We start from the raw sequence: 16,521 nt of genomic DNA on the forward strand, positions 1-16,521 counted from the left end.
CGAGGGAATTAATTGTTATATACTCCATTTATTTATAGCTGTATGAATAACAACTGTTCTAGGGGAGAAAAACCCAACCAAACAACAAAACACCAACAACACAACAGTCTTCTGTAAGAAGTAAAAACAAACGAGCTTTCATCCTTCTCGGAAGGAGACAATGTACGAGCACATACATACACATCTTGCTGCTCAATGTATAGTCCAGTCATGCTTCTTCAGACTTCAGATTCCCCTTGATTTAATTTTGGGATGACAAGGCATTTTTCAGGAGATCAGATCTGTCATACAAACAAACGAGTAATTCTGTAGCTGCTTTATCAGTACATCAGTAAAATTACCTGGGATTCCACCCTCCTCACCCCACAAAGCAGTCTTTTCCATGGCATTCCCCATGAACTGTCTGGTTTGGTAAGACCATAACTTTAAATACTTACACAAGCTGATCCTTACGAGCAGGCTTCTAAATCCAAGTGCTATGTACCCAACACTAAATTTATTTATTTAAATGATAAAAAGTATTCGAAACTTATTCTGAATTGTAATAAACCAACAGTATTACACACCACCTGATCTTCTCCTCTTCCTGCTTGTGGATCTGGTGGTTCCACCTTGTTTCTGTGCAGCTGGATCCTCTCTCAGCAAGCCATGGTTGTCCCTTGGTGAGTAGCCAGACTGTCCTCTCAGTTTCATTGTCTGAGTGTGCTGAGTTGTCCTGAGGAACCTGGCACATTCCAGAAAGCCGTAAGCCAGGGCCAGGTCTGCTGCTGTTTGTCCGCTGTTGTTGCACAAGCTGAAACAGAGTTAACAAGAACCATTCCATTAAAATGCAATATATGTAATGAGCAAGCACTCTTCAATTTGATTAAGTGGTAACTTCAGATGGAGGTATAAAGATAAGTACAGAGAACTGATACCAAGAAGGCTTGCCAAGGGTAGCATGGGGCTCGACTCATATGGAGGGTTGGTATTAAATGCACCAAGGAATAAGTGTTCTAAAATCTGTCATTAGACAAATGACTGGCTCAGCATATCAGAAAGGCAAGAGGAGGGTGAGTGCAGCATTAGTCAGAATGGAAAACTTACAAGGAGAACTTACAGTCAGGAATATTCTCTTAGCGGTTTCTGCAGAGGCTTTTAACATGGAACGGAACAGTATATGGTCTGTGCTACTTTGGTGTTTATGGCAGTTTTTCGTACTGGTCTTAATGACAACACTCAAGCTATATTTATAGTCTTGGCATGAATGCTCTGAACAAGGGAAAGTATTTGTAAAATACACGTATCCTCTGACACTTTCTGAAATAACTAAATGTAGCCCAACTTACTCAATTTTGGCATCACCGGCAACAAGCAGAGCAAGACATTCCAAACTCCCAACTCTTGCTGCTTTATGAATCGGGGCTTCTCCAAGGCAATCCTAAAACCACAGTTTATATGTAGCAGTCAATTTGAAGGAAGGGGAATAAAATGAGACTCTATCTTGTTCTCCATCATGACTGTTTATGGAGTGTCTGTTGAGTTGAGAAATATTAAAGGACAATAGCTAGTGAAGTGTACCTGGTAAGTGCCATTAAGTGCTTAGTGTATTCATCACAGCAGAGCAGAAAACCTGTCCCATACAGTACTCATTGTTTAACCTTTACCTTCTGATAGGTGATGTACACAGAGTATAGCCTGTACACTGATGAACAGCATCTTTCAGCACCATTCAAGGATTGCTGTGACCAATAGCTTGCTGCTACCAGCTCAGAGGTATAGGCAAATTAAATTGCAGCCAGAGGAAGAATCCTTAACATAGACTGGAAGTAGGGATTCGATCTTGGAGGAAAAAGGAATGCTCATTTGTGTAAAAAAAGTAGGTTCTTTTGACATCTGCAATGCAGGATTGTAAGTGAAAATCACGTTATACATAGCAAATGAAATCACTAATGCAATCTAGACAGGATTTCTGGTTCACTGAAAAATAAAGTTATGCTAAAATAAGCAACCCTAGATATCTCATGAAATACAAGTGGTGTGTAATCTTAGATAAAAAAATACTCAAATAATATAAACCGAATTTACTGACATGCCAGGTTAGAAATGGGAGAAAAACTTACGTATTTTACCTGTTGGTTTAAATTCGCTCCCGTCTGCAGTTGCCAAAGTAGGAAGAAGGCTTCCCCACCGCAGGCAGCCAGGTGAGCTGGAGACTGACCAAAGGCATCTGCAGGTGCATTCACAGCAGCTCCTGCCTCCAGCAGATCGCTCAGACTACCGGACTGAAACAGAAGGAAGTAAAAGACAGGATGTTACCGCCGAAGGACGCTGCTCCGTAGCAGAAACACCCCCTCGCAGACCACCAGCCCGTTACGTTCCTTGAGACTGCCCTGTAAGGAAAAGCAGCCCGAGTCTCCTACCCAGCAGTACTGCCGGACACGGGCAATGTGCCAGCGCGCCCGCAACGGCCCCGCACCGCGCACCTCCGCGCCGCTCACCTCCGCGCCGCAGCCCAGCACCAACATCACCGCCCGCTCTCTGCGCACGCCGCGCTCCCGCCGCGGGCAGCCGGCCCTGGCCCTGGCCCCGCCCCCGCCAGCAGCAGCACGTACGCAACCATGGGCCCGCCGCGGCCGCGGGGTGCCGGTGCTGAGGGCTGGCTGGCGGGCGGGCGGCGCCATGTCGCGCGGGGTGCCCCGGCACGTCCCTCACACCCGCGGTCCCCCCGGCTGACCGCGCGGGGCACTTGCCATGGCGCTGGCGAGGGCTGCTGCTGGCGAGGGCGGCTCCCACGGTGGTCCTGCCCGCGGGCCCAGGCGCTGGCGGGGGAGGGCCGTATCCGGACCCACCTGGGTCTAGGGAAATAAACCCCAGGGGATTAGCTTGGATTTCCCCTCCCCCAAACCCCTTAGGTCAGCATGCAGAAACCCACCGCTACTGCCTTCCTGCCCGAGCTGTGCCACCGGGATAAGGGGGCTGAATGGGCAAGACAGACTCGGCCATCTCTGAAGCCCAACGCTCAATGCAGCCAGTACGGCACATCCATCCCCAGCCTGAGTGGGACTAGGCCTGGTGATGGGGGATTCTGGGGTCCCCACCTATTGCACTTCCATTCAAAATGCATTTGGAAAAACAGAAACTTAATGTTCACTTCTTTGAGCATTAACTGGCCCGGAGCAGGTCAGACCGTAGAGGCCAAGGTCACAAACAAAGCCTTTCAACCACAGGCCTCTGCACGGGAAACCAGGACCAACCATGGCAACACTTAAAGACCATGAGAATGCCTGGAATCCGTTCTGAAGGTGGCAACAGTGACGGGTTGGTGAAACCTGCTTCCCCCCAGCAGAGCTTTACCGCTCGGTGTCTATGGCTGTTGGGGAAGGCAGGGCAAGAGAGTGGCATGTCCACACACACGGTAAAACACACTCTACACCACTGTTTGTGGAAGCTGAGAGCAGTCAATGCCATAACTTCCCTTTGCACGGACAGAGCCTTTGCTCACATATTTGACAGTAACTGCCTGTCCTTTCCGTGCTATACAATCCAGTCTGGCAGTGGATTCAATTACCGCTAATGGTACTTCCCCATTACAGGATTCAAGTGAGGAGCATCTTAACCCAGTCAGTGTCTGAGGTATACAGTTTTCTTCCCTTAGCACTACAGTATTTCCTTCTGTCGGATGCCTACATGTTTGTTATGGAAGTTACTCATAATCACTACCATCACTTCAAAAAAAAAAAGGGAACTAAAAAGTTATGTGTTTTAAAAAATGAAATCCCATGGACTTAATAAACAGTTAGGGGAAAAGCAGCCTAACAGTGTTCCTTTGGGGCATATAGAGTTCTGAAATAAACGCACAAACGGTGTGACAATTACCTCCTGCTTCCCCTTTCAGAAAGGAAATACAAATCATTAAGTAGTAGAATATAAACACAGACAATCTCTTTTTCAACAGTGTGTAAATCCAGGTACAAAGGCAATGTATCAGTTCAGCAGAATCATTTTGATGCGTGGATTGACTCCACAACTTGTTAAAGTTGTAAAGTTGGTATGCTTTTTATTCAGCGCTGAGACGCACGGGGATAATTCCTCAAAGTCATGCGTACCTCAGTGTTGTTTCCCTGTACATTTATTCTCTAAAGTTATATATATTCATAAGGTTGCACAATACGCCTATACATATTCATGTCCTATCCCCGCTTCGTATTATAATGAGCCAGAAGGTCCTCTGCGCCTGTGCAGTGCCCCCTCTGGTCATGGGCAGGGGTCTCAAGATGAAGTAAATGAGTCTTCCTCCTCTGGGTAGGGGTCTTCAAGATGAAGTAAATGAGTCTTCCTCTTCTTGCACTTTTCACCTTTTTAGTCTTTATGCATGGCCTTAGAGTTTGGTCAGTGTCCCAGCCGTAAATCCTCTGCTTCTCCCCTTTATCAGTAGATTCAGGCGTCTGCTTATTAACAGGACCGGAGGTCTCTGTTCTGCTTAGCAGGCATTTACAACAGATAGTCCTTTTGTTTAAACAAATTCCTCTAACCCCTTGTACAACCCCCCTGTACAACCCCCTTGTACAACCCCCTTGTACAACCCCCCTGTACTACCCCCCTGTACAATGGTCAACCCTCTGTATCAATTTCAGTGAGTTTTCACCTCTCCTTTCATATGGAAATACATGTGTGATTACCAGATTACCAGATACTACCCAACAGCTAGCCCAGCCAATGAGTTAATAAAATTAAATCCCTACACTTCCATCTGCAGATTGTAAGGTATGAAATACACAGCTGCACAAATGCCAGAAATCCACAGTCATTGTTTATGCAGTTGCAAAGACTCTTCTGAAAACCACATACCCAGAAGCAGCTTAAGACTTGGATCACCCAAAAGGATGTTTTGTTTTAAAGCCTTCCCTCCCCTGAATGACCTCAGCAATTCCCTGGTGTCAAAGTTGAGGAATCCCATCTTTCCAGCTGAACCACCTACACAGACTCTGGCATCCTGCCGGCCCCAACTCTCTTCAAATTAACTGTTGTTAATTTGTTCTTGAGCTTCCCGTCACATTTTGCTCACATCATAAGTGCCTGCAAAACTCTTCTGCCACTGAGTAACTGTTACTTGCATTGGTTATAAACACAGGCAGCTGGTTTGGAATAAAACCCGCTAAAAATCCCTCTGCGCTTTGAATCCCAGGCCACACACCTTGCATAGGTATCAAGAAAATTATACTGGAGGAGCCAGCCCTAATAAACATGTGTAAGCAATGGGATGAGCCAAGGTATGCTGCTGAACCTCGCACCTTTCAGCGCTGAAAGCAGCAACCAGCGTTAACTGCCTTTGCTCAAGGGTACTGCTGCTTCCACAGGCTGTTCATCACCCTGCCTGTTTAGTCCAAGTAATTCATTGATGCTTCACAAAAAGTTTATTTCCTGTAGATTTCTTGGCCTGTATCATCTACACAAAGCAAATCAGGATGAGCTACAGGAGGGCTTGGCAACTAGTCAGTTGGGACTGTTGGATAATGTCATGTGGAGCCCACAGGTTTAACCCCATAAAACCACAAGCATTACCCTCTTGTTCTGTTGCCTCTGTCCCTGTTGCTATAGACACAGAGTGCGCTGCCAGAAATAGCAGGATGATAGTCATCTGGGAGGAAAATAAAAGGCAAAATTAAAATCAAAGCCGGGAATGCAGCTAAGGATTATTTTTAAAGCACTCACGCAGCATTGTGTTGGTGTATCCTTTTTGTAGGAGACAGCCAGAAGCTATCAACAGAAGTAAAAACAATGCCTTACATTTCAGGAGAAATCAGCTTCACACAGCATTTCTCCTAAAATATCTTTGCAACTTTGATAGTGTCTATATGCGGAAAACAAACTGCAACAAATGGCTTCTGATCACTGGGAATGCTGAAGTCTCCATGTGTTAGGCTGTTACACAGCCTCACCACCTTGTAACTGAGCCACATTCAGAGCTTCTGTTGGTTTTGCCTATAATCTCTTCTTGCACAGTATTTTGGGCTTCTGCGTTTAATTTGGTACAGGACTGGCAGGCAGTAGGAAAGATCCAGTGGATGGCCAAACACAGCCTGTCCTAACCCACCATGTATTTTCACATCGTTTAGCACTAGCCAACAGCTGGAAATGTTATTTCCACAGACCCCTGGCCCACATGACTGCTACAGAATCACAGAATGGTTAGGGTTGGAAGGGACCTTAAAGATCATCCAGTTCCAACCCATGGCCATTGGACAGGGACATTTCCACCAGATCAGGTTGCTCCAAGCCCCGTCCAGCATGGCCTAGCGTCTCGTTTCTCGCAGAAAACGGACCAAACCCAAAGGTAAAACGCCAGTGTTACCTTCCCGTCTTCCTCCTTCTGCCTGGTCAGAGGACGTGGGACCACAAAGCCCAGCTACGCAGCAGTGCTTGATACCGCCACAGTGCGGGCTGGGCTGGGTGGTGCTTCGGGACAGCAAGGGGGGCAACTGCCACGCAACCGCCGTTAGCCGACCGACATCAGCCCGCCGCCGCCGGCTGCCTCTAGGCGCTCCGCCGCTCCCCGCCGCCGGCGGCTCGGGCAGCCCGACACCAGCGAGGGCCGCGGCCGCTCTCCCGGCCTGCCGTCACCCGGCGCGGCTGGCGGGCTCGGCTTCCCGCCCACTTGGAGGCTCGCCACCCCGTTGCCCTCGGCCTCCCGCCGGGGCGGGATGAAGCTGCGCAGCGAGCGGCTACCCCTGGCCTACAGCACCCAGCTCGCCCCTGAGGCATCAGGTACGGACCCGGCCCTCGGGGCTGCCCCCTCAGCTGGGCCTGCCGAGTCCCTCAGCCGCGCTGCGTCCCAGCAGGCGCGGTAAGGCATTTCGTGATGTGAAGTGCCCTCTCTAGTTCAGATTTGCTTTTAAGCAATTCCACAGCAAACTGAACCTTCACAAGGTCCTCATCGAACTTTATCCCTTTAATGAAATAGCCCTTTCATCTTGGTCCTTTAAAAGATGCAAACAGAAGGGGACCACACCAGCTTCAGACCTTTAGTGTGCTTATCGATGCTGTTCTGTTTTGGGAAAATAACCGTAATGTTTGTCAATTTTTAAGCAGAGAACTGCAACCATGCTGCTTTATTTGCAAAAGCTGAGGAGCTGTTGGTGAAGAGAATGGCAAGCGGAGATCCTGTGGCATGGTTTTTGAGAGGACAACTGTACTACGAAGAGGTTGTGGTTTCCTTCTTTTAAGGAAATACTATAAAGCTGACAATTTTTTAATACAATTTCAGTGGTAAAAGAGAGAAAACCTTAAACTAAAAGAGATGCCTGTGCCTGTTTTTTTCCCACGAAAAGCACCAGGTGTTCCCCTACGTAAGTTTTTCCTGCACGGTCCCCAGGCATCTAGTGGTGGCTCCCAAGGATCAGGTAAAGAAGCAGCAGCCTGTCCCTACAGCTAACTTCCAAGCTGAGCTGGTTTTTGGCCAGCTGACTAGCCAACCACCACCTACTGTTTTCAGTTACGTGGTTCTGGTCCCTGACCCCAGACACAGCTTTTGATCTTTGCTCTTTGCTCTCCCTTACCTCACTGCCAGTTTTGAGTTTAGTCTTTGTATAACCAACCCTTTGTTGAGATGTAAAAGCAGATTCTTATAAACCCTCGAGGTATAAGAATATCTCACTTAAGGGAAGTCAGATAGACAGGGCAGGGCATCTGGATTAGACATTTTCCTCCTTGAACAAAAAAGATGGCATCTGGGGGAAGGATAAAGATGGTCACACTGTCTTTTGGTTTCAGAGAAGATGTTTGCATACCACTGCTTGTTTGGAAGTCCTGAGTGCTTCCACCCTATCCAGCTTTCTTGTGGTTGTTGACTTACTCTGTTTCTGATTTCTACAACTTCTGTAGTTGTTCTATGCAAATTTTTGATCTTTGTTCATGAGGGAAATGCGCCAAGTTGAAAAACTGCAAGAGAGCATATATCAGAGTGAGGCAGCCATATGTACCCTTTGTACTGTTCTGTCTTTCCCAGGGGTTGTATGAAGAAGCATTAATACAATTTGAAAAAATCAAGGATGTAGATTTTCAAGCAATGTATCAGTTTGGTGTAATGCATTATGATGGACTAGGCACTACAGAAGACCCTGTAAGTAATATAGCTGTATGATTTTTACTTTAATATTAGCTGATGATTACTAAGACCTTCTTTATAAGCTTGATTATTTAGTTTAAAATAAGCAGGTCTTTGATTTACAATTAGTTTCAAGAAGTACAGGTGTTTAAAAAGCATCATTAAAAGATAGAGGGTTCTGAAGTAGTTCTCAAAAATAGCTGTAATAAAATAGGTTCATTTGAAAAACACAGTAATTTGTATTTTCAATTATGAATTTTAAAAGTTTGTGCTGTGTGGAAGCTGTTTTAAAATTGCTATTCGTTACTTATTAATAAGCAGTATATCTAGATGAAAATGTGTAAAAATGGAAATCAAACAACTATATAGTTTTGCACAAAGATGTTTTTTGAGGTACTTTCTAGTCTCTTAACATGGATACTAAAGAAGATTAAGCTTCTGCCAGTGGCTGGTAGCAATATTTTAAAATTAGAGAAAGAATTACATTTTCAAGAATTCGAAGAATTCAAATTGAAGAGTCACATTTCAGAAAAGGAAGATTAATGATTTGCTGCCATAAGAAGAGAGTTTATTGGAGAACATGACTTAAAAGAGTGGTCGGAGGAGAGAATACAAATAGGGTGAAAGAAAGGGTATGTAACAAGATGGGAGGGGAAAAAATAAACAGCATATTAACAGATCAGATTCTTGTGCTTAGAGGATTGTCAGCGGAACAGAAATTATTCTGCTGTTTTTTTAGAGGTGGTTCATTTGTTCTGTATGCTGTATGCCTGCATAATTACCACATAGGTTTGTTTGCAAATAAACATGTCAGAAAAGTTTCTTTCTTTTTTGTGTATTTCAGTATGAGAGAGGTGAGTAAGAGAGGAACCTTTTGCAAAGGACTGTCTCCAGTGCATTTAAACAGGGTGTCCATGCTAAATCCTAAAAGCATAAATCTTGTTTCCGAAATACTTTTGAGTTCCCTGGATGATACACCATACATCTGCTCACATGCAATGTTTGTTCTCCTTATGCTTATTTAACATTATCATTTTTTTTGTCCATAATGAATTTAAGGCATTTTTAATGGAGGGACTTAAGAGTGTATTAGTGTTACCACTTTGCCTTTTGTTAAGGTTGTTTTATGACTTCAGATACATTATGCAATATGAGAAAGTTTACAGAAGATCAGTATTGAAAAAGTAGCATGTTTAGGATGTGACATTCATTTATGTAAGTGTATTTCTCAGAAAATTTTTATCAATGAAGAGGAATATAGTATTAGATGAACTTTTATAAGGAAATGTTTCACATTAAAAATACATGACAACCAAAAATCTAGGGGCTGCCTAGTAACCAAAGATCAGTTCTGCTTTGCTATGACACTGTTCTCCAGACTGTCCTACCAATATGCCTCAGCCTTTCTTCAGTGTGGAAAACTTACCTCTTTTGCAGAACATAGTGGATTGTCAGGTTCTTTATCTCATGCTCTTCAGAGTCTGAATGTAGTAACCAAAATGTCTCAATTTTTAGGAGAGGGGAGTGGAATACATGAAGAAAATACTCTACTCTGATTCCCCAAAAGCAAGACGCTTGAAGTTTGCAGCTGCATACAATCTTGGCAGAGCATATTATGAAGGATGTGGTGTCAAGCAGTCAACTGAAGAAGCTGAAAGGTAATGGCAGTCAGTAATTTTCCTGACCAATCTAAGATGCTGTGTTACTTGAACTTTCTTTGTCCCCATTTTCTTAGGTTGTGGCTTTTTGCTGCGGACCATGGAAATCCAAAAGCAAGCATAAAGGCCCAGAGTACTTTAGGAATGCTTTATTCTATGTCAGCTCAAAAAGACCTGAAGAAGGTAAAGGCCACTTGTACCTTTTGAGTTTCACGAGTCCCAGTTAATCTTGACTTTGCAGAAAGATTAGCAGGTTCAAACTGAAACAGGGGAAGTTTAGATTGGATATAAGGAAGAAGTTCATTACTGTGAGGGCGGTGAGGCACTGGAATGGGCTGCCCAAGGAAGCTGTGAATGCTCCATCCCTTGTGGTGTTCAAGGCCAGGCTGAACAGAGCCTTGGGTGACATGGTTTAATGGGAGGTGTCCCTGCCCATGGCAGGGGGTTAGAACTAGATGATCTTAAGGTCCTTTCCAACCCTAACTATTCTGTGATTCTACAATATATTTGTCTCTGAAAGCTGTATTTTAAGTACTGCTAGGCATTATTATCCAAGTCTGTATGAACAGATGGCCAGAATCACTGATTTTGACTAATTTGACACTGCTGGCCAATGTGTTTTGGTGGTGGTTTTTTTTACTGGGAGTAACAGGGAGAACTGGTATTGGAATAGAATGGATTTCAGTTTTGTCAGCTTTGGTAACCTTCAGAAACCAAGATGTCACTGATGATAAATGAAGCAGGTTTTAAAGCCTTACAAGGATTCTGCTTTCTTTTATGTGCAAGCATTTCTTACAGGATGGTTGATATAAGAGTGTTTATGTAAACGCTATGGAACAAAGTAGCTAAAGTAAATGTGTACTCCAACTTTGTGCCTCTTCTTTAGGCCTTTTTCTGGCATTCAGAAGCATGTGGCAATGGAAGTCTGGAATCACAGGGAGCACTCGGTGTTATGTATCTCTATGGACAAGGTATAGGTCAAAACGCTAAGGCTGCTTTGGAGTGTTTGAGAGAAGCAGCACAACGTGGCAACATCTATGCTCAAGGTCATCTTGTAGAATACTATTACAATAGAAAATTTTACTCAACAGCTGCTGCAGTAGCCAAAAGGTGAAAATAATTTTGATTTTTTATGATGATTCTTTATGTAAGACCACAGTGCTCAGATGAAAATGATTAATAAGTTCATGCTCTTGTCTCTCAAACTCGGGAGATGTTTGAGATACTGAACGGCAAAACCTCATGTAGAAGAGGGAATAGCAACTCAGTGACAAAATTAATACTATAAGGTTCCCACCACTTTTCTTTCTGATCCTGTGAAGCAAAGCAGCCTTGAGCTAGAATCTTAAGTAGACCAAGCAGAAGCCCACATGCAACCCTGCTTTCCATGTCTCCTCAGTCCACAATCTCTAGGCTTCACCACTCCTTTTAAACCCCTACCATTATAGAACCCCAGGTTGGAAGGGACCTCAAGAATCATCTGGTCCAGCTTTTCTAGGCCATGACCTAGACTGGATGTCCCAGCACACTTTCCAGCTGAATCTTAAATGTTTTCAGTGTTGAAGAATCCACCACTTCCCTGGGGAGATTATTCCAATGGCTGATTGTTCTTGTGCAAAATTTTCCATTTATATCCAGTTGGAATCTCCCCAGAATTAACTTGCAGCCATTACCTTTCATCTTTTTCATGTGACTCCTTGTAAAAAGGGAGTCTCTGTCTTATTTGTAGCCACACTTTAAATGCTGGAATGTGGTGGTAAGGTCTCCTCTGAGCCTTCTTTTCTCAAGGCTGAACAAAGCCAGCTCTCTCAGCCTTTCCTCATAACAGCAGGCTTCCCAGTACTCTGATAATCTTTATGGTCCTTCTCTGGATCCTCTCCAGCCTGTCTGCATCTCATATAGCAGGGACCAAAACTAAATACAGTATTCCAGGTGTGGCCTGACAAGCCTCGAGCAGAGTGGGATGATGACCTGTCTCTGATGTTGATGCCCTTGTTGATGTAACCCATCATCCTGTTGGCTTTGCCAGCAGCTGCACACTGTTCACATATATTGAGCTTGTCCACAAGGACCCCCAGGTCCCTTCCCACAGAGCTGCCACCCAGCTAGGTAGATCCCAGCCTGTGCTGCACTCCTGTATTATGTTTTCCAGGTGCAAGACCTTACACTTGTCCTTGTTGAACTTCATAAGGTTTTTGTTAGCCCACTCTTCCAGCCTAGTCAGGTCAGCCTGTGGGGTGGCTCTCTCTTCCAAAGTGTACGCTTCCCACTTAGTTTGGTATCATCAGCAAACTCCATTTGGGTACACTTGATGCCATCTTCCAGATCACTTACGAAGCCATTAAACAAGTGTTGGGCCCAATATTGATCTTACAGAAGCTGCATCCTGTACATGCCATTCATAGCAGCAGGTCTGTTTTTGTCTCCTTTTGCACTGCAAGGAGACTAACAGCTATTCAGTATAGTCTAGCATGTCCCTCTTGGAATGCATCCCTTTCAGCCAATGCTGAATGGTACGTTATCCAGGCAAGTGAACAGTGCATTTCATCAGCTGCAACTGTAACTGCAGAAAATAGCAATGAAATCTGATACTACAGCCAGAAGTGCCCATTTCTGAACCAAGAGATACTGACACCATATTTGAAACAGTTCCACTTACCTGAGATTGCAGTTAGCCTTGTGGCAAAAATCTCAGCAGTTCAATCAGTTGTATCAATACCTTTTCTGCTAAGATTTGTCTGTGTTCATACCAACTACATGGTTTGTTACATACAAACAAGTAAACCTTTGTTATGTACAAACATCCAAGCGTTATGTGATTATGTACAGTATAGCATTTCCTAATATTATGAGACTAGATTAGCTACTAGTATTTCACTTTAAGTAACAATTTTGTTGTCCTGTACACTTCTACTTACCCATTGCTATGGTATGAAGTCAACCATGCTGAACTAGAATTTTTCGCCTGTCTTAACTGGGTATTGTTATTTGCATCAGCATCCTGTTGTGTATCTTTTGGAGAAGTAAAAAATGCTATATATCAGAAAGATAAAAGAGGCAATAAGTTACCACTATTATAGTTGAATGGTTTTGCTAATAAGTCATTGAGGTTGTTGGTTTTGGGGTTTTTTTTTTGTCTTTTTTCCTATTTTGTTGCTGCATTTGTTAATGGGACCAAATTAAGTGGGAGAATACTGCTCTGAACAATCAAATGATTTAATAGGCACTGACTTGGCAGAGGGCTAGTTCAGAACAATCTTTCATACACTGATTTATAGGGAATAGCTATAAATTCAAATGACTTGCACTTCTTTTTCTTCTGTCAAGCATATTATTACTCTTTGTGTCTGGAAAGGATACAGGGCTTGGGGGGCTCTGTTTTAAGACAACAGCTAGGAAAAATATCAATTCCCACTTTGAAATGTTGTACCTAGTACTGCAGCAACAACAGGAGATCATAGCCTGCCAGTGAAAACAATGTTCACTTCGTCCCTCTGATTCTTGAAATGGTTCTTGGTAAAAACATGTTGAAAATAAGGCGACAGTAAGCAGAGATGCAGAATAAAGAAAGTAACTGAGCTGAAACAGTTGTAAGTGGTTGTCAGAAGTGGGTTTTACAGTCTGAGTCTGTCAGGTATGACCAAGATCATCACGTTACTATGATTTTTGAACTTGGAATTTTACAATCACAGAATCATGGAATGGTTTGGGCTGGCCCTTTACAGATCATCTAGTTCCAACCCCCCTGCTGTGGGCAGGGACACCTTCTAACTAGATAAGGTTGCTCAAATGAATTGGAAAGCTCTGCTGTTCCTCCAGAAACATACATTTTTTTCCATAAAGTATTTTGTTGGGAAAAATTAAAGTACGCTGCCTTTTCTAAGTAGCATAACTATAGTGAAAGTGACTGCAGAAGTTATGTACTTGTTTTTGCTTTAATGTAACGATATTCGAATAAGACTAATTTCAGATACTGAAGAATCCTCATTAGGTTGCTGAATAAATATACATTTCAGCTTATTTTGGATAATGATGGAAAGGAGGTGGTGTCAAGTCATATATGGTTTACTTCAATTAGTGCTTGAGGTAGCATTACCTAAGCTAACGCTGTAAATTCCACAGCAGAATTACAGACCATGATGACATCAATACGCTAGCAAAGATAACCGACTGTCTTCCCGCATATGTTGCCAAGGGGGTTGCCATGGCTGCGTTCTACTTGGGTAGATGCCTCCAGCTTGGCCTAGGTGTACAGCAAGATCAAGCTGCTGCTTCAAAACACTATTCTAGGGTAAGTTGAGAACGTTTTAAGTCTTTAAATGTGTCTGGAAAGACTAGTTTATGTCTCATGAAATTGAGTGATACCTTGGGTTTCAGTCTTTAAACTTGTTTGGTTAAAGACTCCAACATCATGTTAAAAAAAAAATTGTGCAAGAAAATGAAGAGTTATAAAATTATATCAAAATCTACTAAAAACAGTCTGAAAGGATGCCGTCTGCCCACTTGCTTAAGCAAATATTGCATTATGGTAAATGTCAAAAAAACATCTGTGGAAACTACCACAGCAAAGAGCTTGGTATCTTGCAAGATAGATTAGCTAAACCATTTGAATAATCTTATCCCAAATTGATGTCTCTGACATTCCCTCAAACTGGAAAACCCTAAGTTTTTCTCTACTTTAGATTCTCTAACAATTACAACCATCATTAACAGTGCTGAAGTCAATCATACCTGGCTGTCATACTTGGTTTTATGTTTATATTTTAACAATACCTGAAGATCTACTGTTACTGAGACACAGGGGCAAAAATAGGTCACATTGTTTGAAAATTCTAAAGTTGAAGTAAAATGTCTTGCTTGAAGAAGATCAACAGCGGCTTCTAGGCTACTAGATAATATCAGTGATAGCTAAAGGTACAGTCAAGGCAAGATGATTACGCCAACTGGAAGGAAGTGTAGCAAGATTGGATCTCAGCTTCAGGAAGATTATATGCTTTCTGTTCATGTAGAGACCATTTGTTTCAGCAAGTAGAATACTTCATGTCCAGCTTGGTGCAATCCAAATAAATGGAGAGTTATGTAAATGATAAATTATCAAGTAATAATTTTTGTGGCTCCTTACTCAGGGAAGCCAACAGACTTAGCAGAGAAGAGGTGGTCCTCTGAATGCATACTTTTTAAACATTTTATTCTGCTGTAAAAAGTGTTACAGAGGATAGGATGAGGAGGAGAATGGGAAAGGAATATAAACTGCTGTTAAAAATGCTGTAGGCAGCAGTCCAAGTAAGTGTTAGGGACTTTCACTCATCATTCACTACCTGTACATCTGAGCCTGATACAGGAAGTCTGCTGCCCTCTTAGTATAAAGAGAGATGATTTCTCTTGATTTGTGGCATGCATCTCCACTCAACAACAGAAGTAATGGAAAATAAACAAGGAAGCTACCTGAAGCAGTAACTTCAGAACAAGTAAAAGACAAGAGCTGTGGGTGTGTTCAGTTCCTTTTGTATGGAAAATAATTCTTGTGTTAACTGTACAATTATACCCACTTAAAATCAAAATCTTGTTTGCTTTTTTAATTAACTGCTCAGCTGTGGTTTTGGCCTACCTTCTAAGACCCTGTCAGTTCTGAAAGGCAAGAAAGAGAAGATGGGCATTCCAGGGAATACTGAAAAAAAGGGATGCAAGTGAAGTAAACTGATCCTGCCTGTGAGCAGATTTAGGGTTTTGACTGTGGTGGCAGCACATGCCATATCAACGAAGAGAATAAAAAATTAGAACCAACACTACAGTCAAGTATGTTCATTTTAAATACTCATTTTTTTTCTTTAGAAAAAGGGATTTAAAGCTGAGTAGCATATTAACTCTTTAATATTTTAACGAGTTGGTTAACTTTTGTTGTAATTATCTGAGATAAAGACCTTATTAGTGTTATATTGATATTGACAACATACAATTTGACTTTAGCCATAAACTAGAACTGCCTGTTCTTTGTTTTCAAAGGCATGTCTTCTGGATCCTGATGTTGCTGCTGACCTTCAGCTGGCAGCTAATCTTGGGAAAATTTAGCATTTCCTTTAGCTGTGACTGGTATATGAATGTACTACCACAATAAACCATCTTTAATCTGAAGCAATTACAGAGTGTTCATCACTTACTGCTTGCTTTCCAACTTTAGAGAAATTACTATTTAAAGCAATCTACTGACTCTTTTATATCTAAAACCACAGACAAAGTAAAAAGCTCACACTCTAACTGAGATGAGGCAAAGGCAGACTTAAAAATTCTATCGAAGACTTACAGTTTATTAAGGACATTTTACTGGGGCAGATGTCCTGTGTTTTCTTCATGTCATACTGCCATAAAGCATGTGAATCAAACCAAAACCAAATAAAAATGGTTGTTCCCTTTTCCGCATTTTTAATATTTAAACATTCAATTTTAATACTATGAAAAGCGTGAACCCAAACTCGTCCACTTTTCACATTCAGCCCGTTCACAGGTCACAGCCATTTTTAAATCTTACCTTTGTTCTGTGCAGACTTTCTTTCACATGCTTTTCTAATGCACCTAGATCTACTTGTATCTTAACACATTTTATTCTTAGACTGCAGAGGTTTCAAGTTGGAAAGGCCTTACACAGTTCAAACCATGTGGTTTAAGCCCAGCCAGTAACTCAGAACCGTGAAGCTGCTCATTCACTTTTCCCCTTTCTCCCTCCCCGCTCCCGAACACATCAACTTCTAAAACTAGAAAATAATACTTCCAGAACTATAG

The 16,521-nt window shown here is 42.7% G+C and overlaps 2 protein-coding genes across 3 annotated transcripts; one reads left to right on the forward strand and one right to left on the reverse strand.

Annotated features, from left to right (window-relative positions):
- Positions 1 to 8: 8 nt before the first annotated feature.
- On the reverse strand, positions 9 to 2,539 carry ANKRD37 (ankyrin repeat domain 37). Its single transcript, XM_057420295.1, has 4 exons — positions 2,481 to 2,539; positions 2,112 to 2,264; positions 1,329 to 1,420; positions 9 to 793 (listed from the first exon to the last, which is right to left on the reverse strand). Exons 1-4 carry the CDS (start codon positions 2,505 to 2,507, stop codon positions 559 to 561), a joined length of 507 nt encoding a protein of 168 aa, XP_057276278.1. The 5' UTR covers positions 2,508 to 2,539; the 3' UTR covers positions 9 to 558.
- Positions 2,540 to 6,541: 4,002 nt separating this feature from the next.
- LRP2BP (LRP2 binding protein) lies at positions 6,542 to 15,880 on the forward strand. 2 transcript variants are annotated; one of them, XM_057420340.1, is made up of 8 exons: positions 6,542 to 6,747; positions 7,069 to 7,184; positions 7,988 to 8,101; positions 9,602 to 9,744; positions 9,822 to 9,927; positions 10,631 to 10,854; positions 13,870 to 14,035; positions 15,748 to 15,880. In XM_057420340.1, exons 1-8 carry the CDS (start codon positions 6,684 to 6,686, stop codon positions 15,811 to 15,813), a joined length of 999 nt encoding a protein of 332 aa, XP_057276323.1. In that variant the 5' UTR covers positions 6,542 to 6,683; the 3' UTR covers positions 15,814 to 15,880. The 2 variants fall into 2 exon arrangements, with proteins under 2 accessions (XP_057276323.1, XP_057276324.1); XM_057420341.1 differs by having other exon boundaries at positions 7,072 to 7,184.
- The last annotated feature ends 641 nt before the right edge of the window (positions 15,881 to 16,521 follow it).

The sequence above is a fragment of the Pezoporus wallicus genome, unplaced genomic scaffold, assembly GCF_028554395.1.
Source record: "Pezoporus wallicus isolate ANWC-B61680 ecotype Strahan unplaced genomic scaffold, APGP_CSIRO_Pwel_v1 contig_5552, whole genome shotgun sequence".
NCBI classification, from domain to species: Eukaryota; Metazoa; Chordata; class Aves; order Psittaciformes; family Psittacidae; genus Pezoporus; species Pezoporus wallicus.

Excerpts from the sequence above, each read along its gene's own strand:
- LRP2BP (XM_057420340.1), top strand. The coding sequence starts at position 6,684 with ATGAAGCTGCGCAGCGAGCGGCTACCCCTGGCCTACAGCACCCAGCTC. Across the intron at positions 6,748-7,068 it reads GCTCGCCCCTGAGGCATCAG|CAGAGAACTGCAACCATGCT; the intron begins GTACGGACCCGG and ends TCAATTTTTAAG. Across the intron at positions 8,102-9,601 it reads TAGGCACTACAGAAGACCCT|GAGAGGGGAGTGGAATACAT; the intron begins GTAAGTAATATA and ends CTCAATTTTTAG.
- ANKRD37 (XM_057420295.1), bottom strand. The coding sequence starts at position 2,507 with ATGTTGGTGCTGGGCTGCGGCGCGGAG. Across the intron at positions 2,265-2,480 it reads TGCTGGGCTGCGGCGCGGAG|TCCGGTAGTCTGAGCGATCT; the intron begins GTGAGCGGCGCG and ends CTTCTGTTTCAG. Across the intron at positions 794-1,328 it reads GCCGGTGATGCCAAAATTGA|CTTGTGCAACAACAGCGGAC; the intron begins GTAAGTTGGGCT and ends ACTCTGTTTCAG.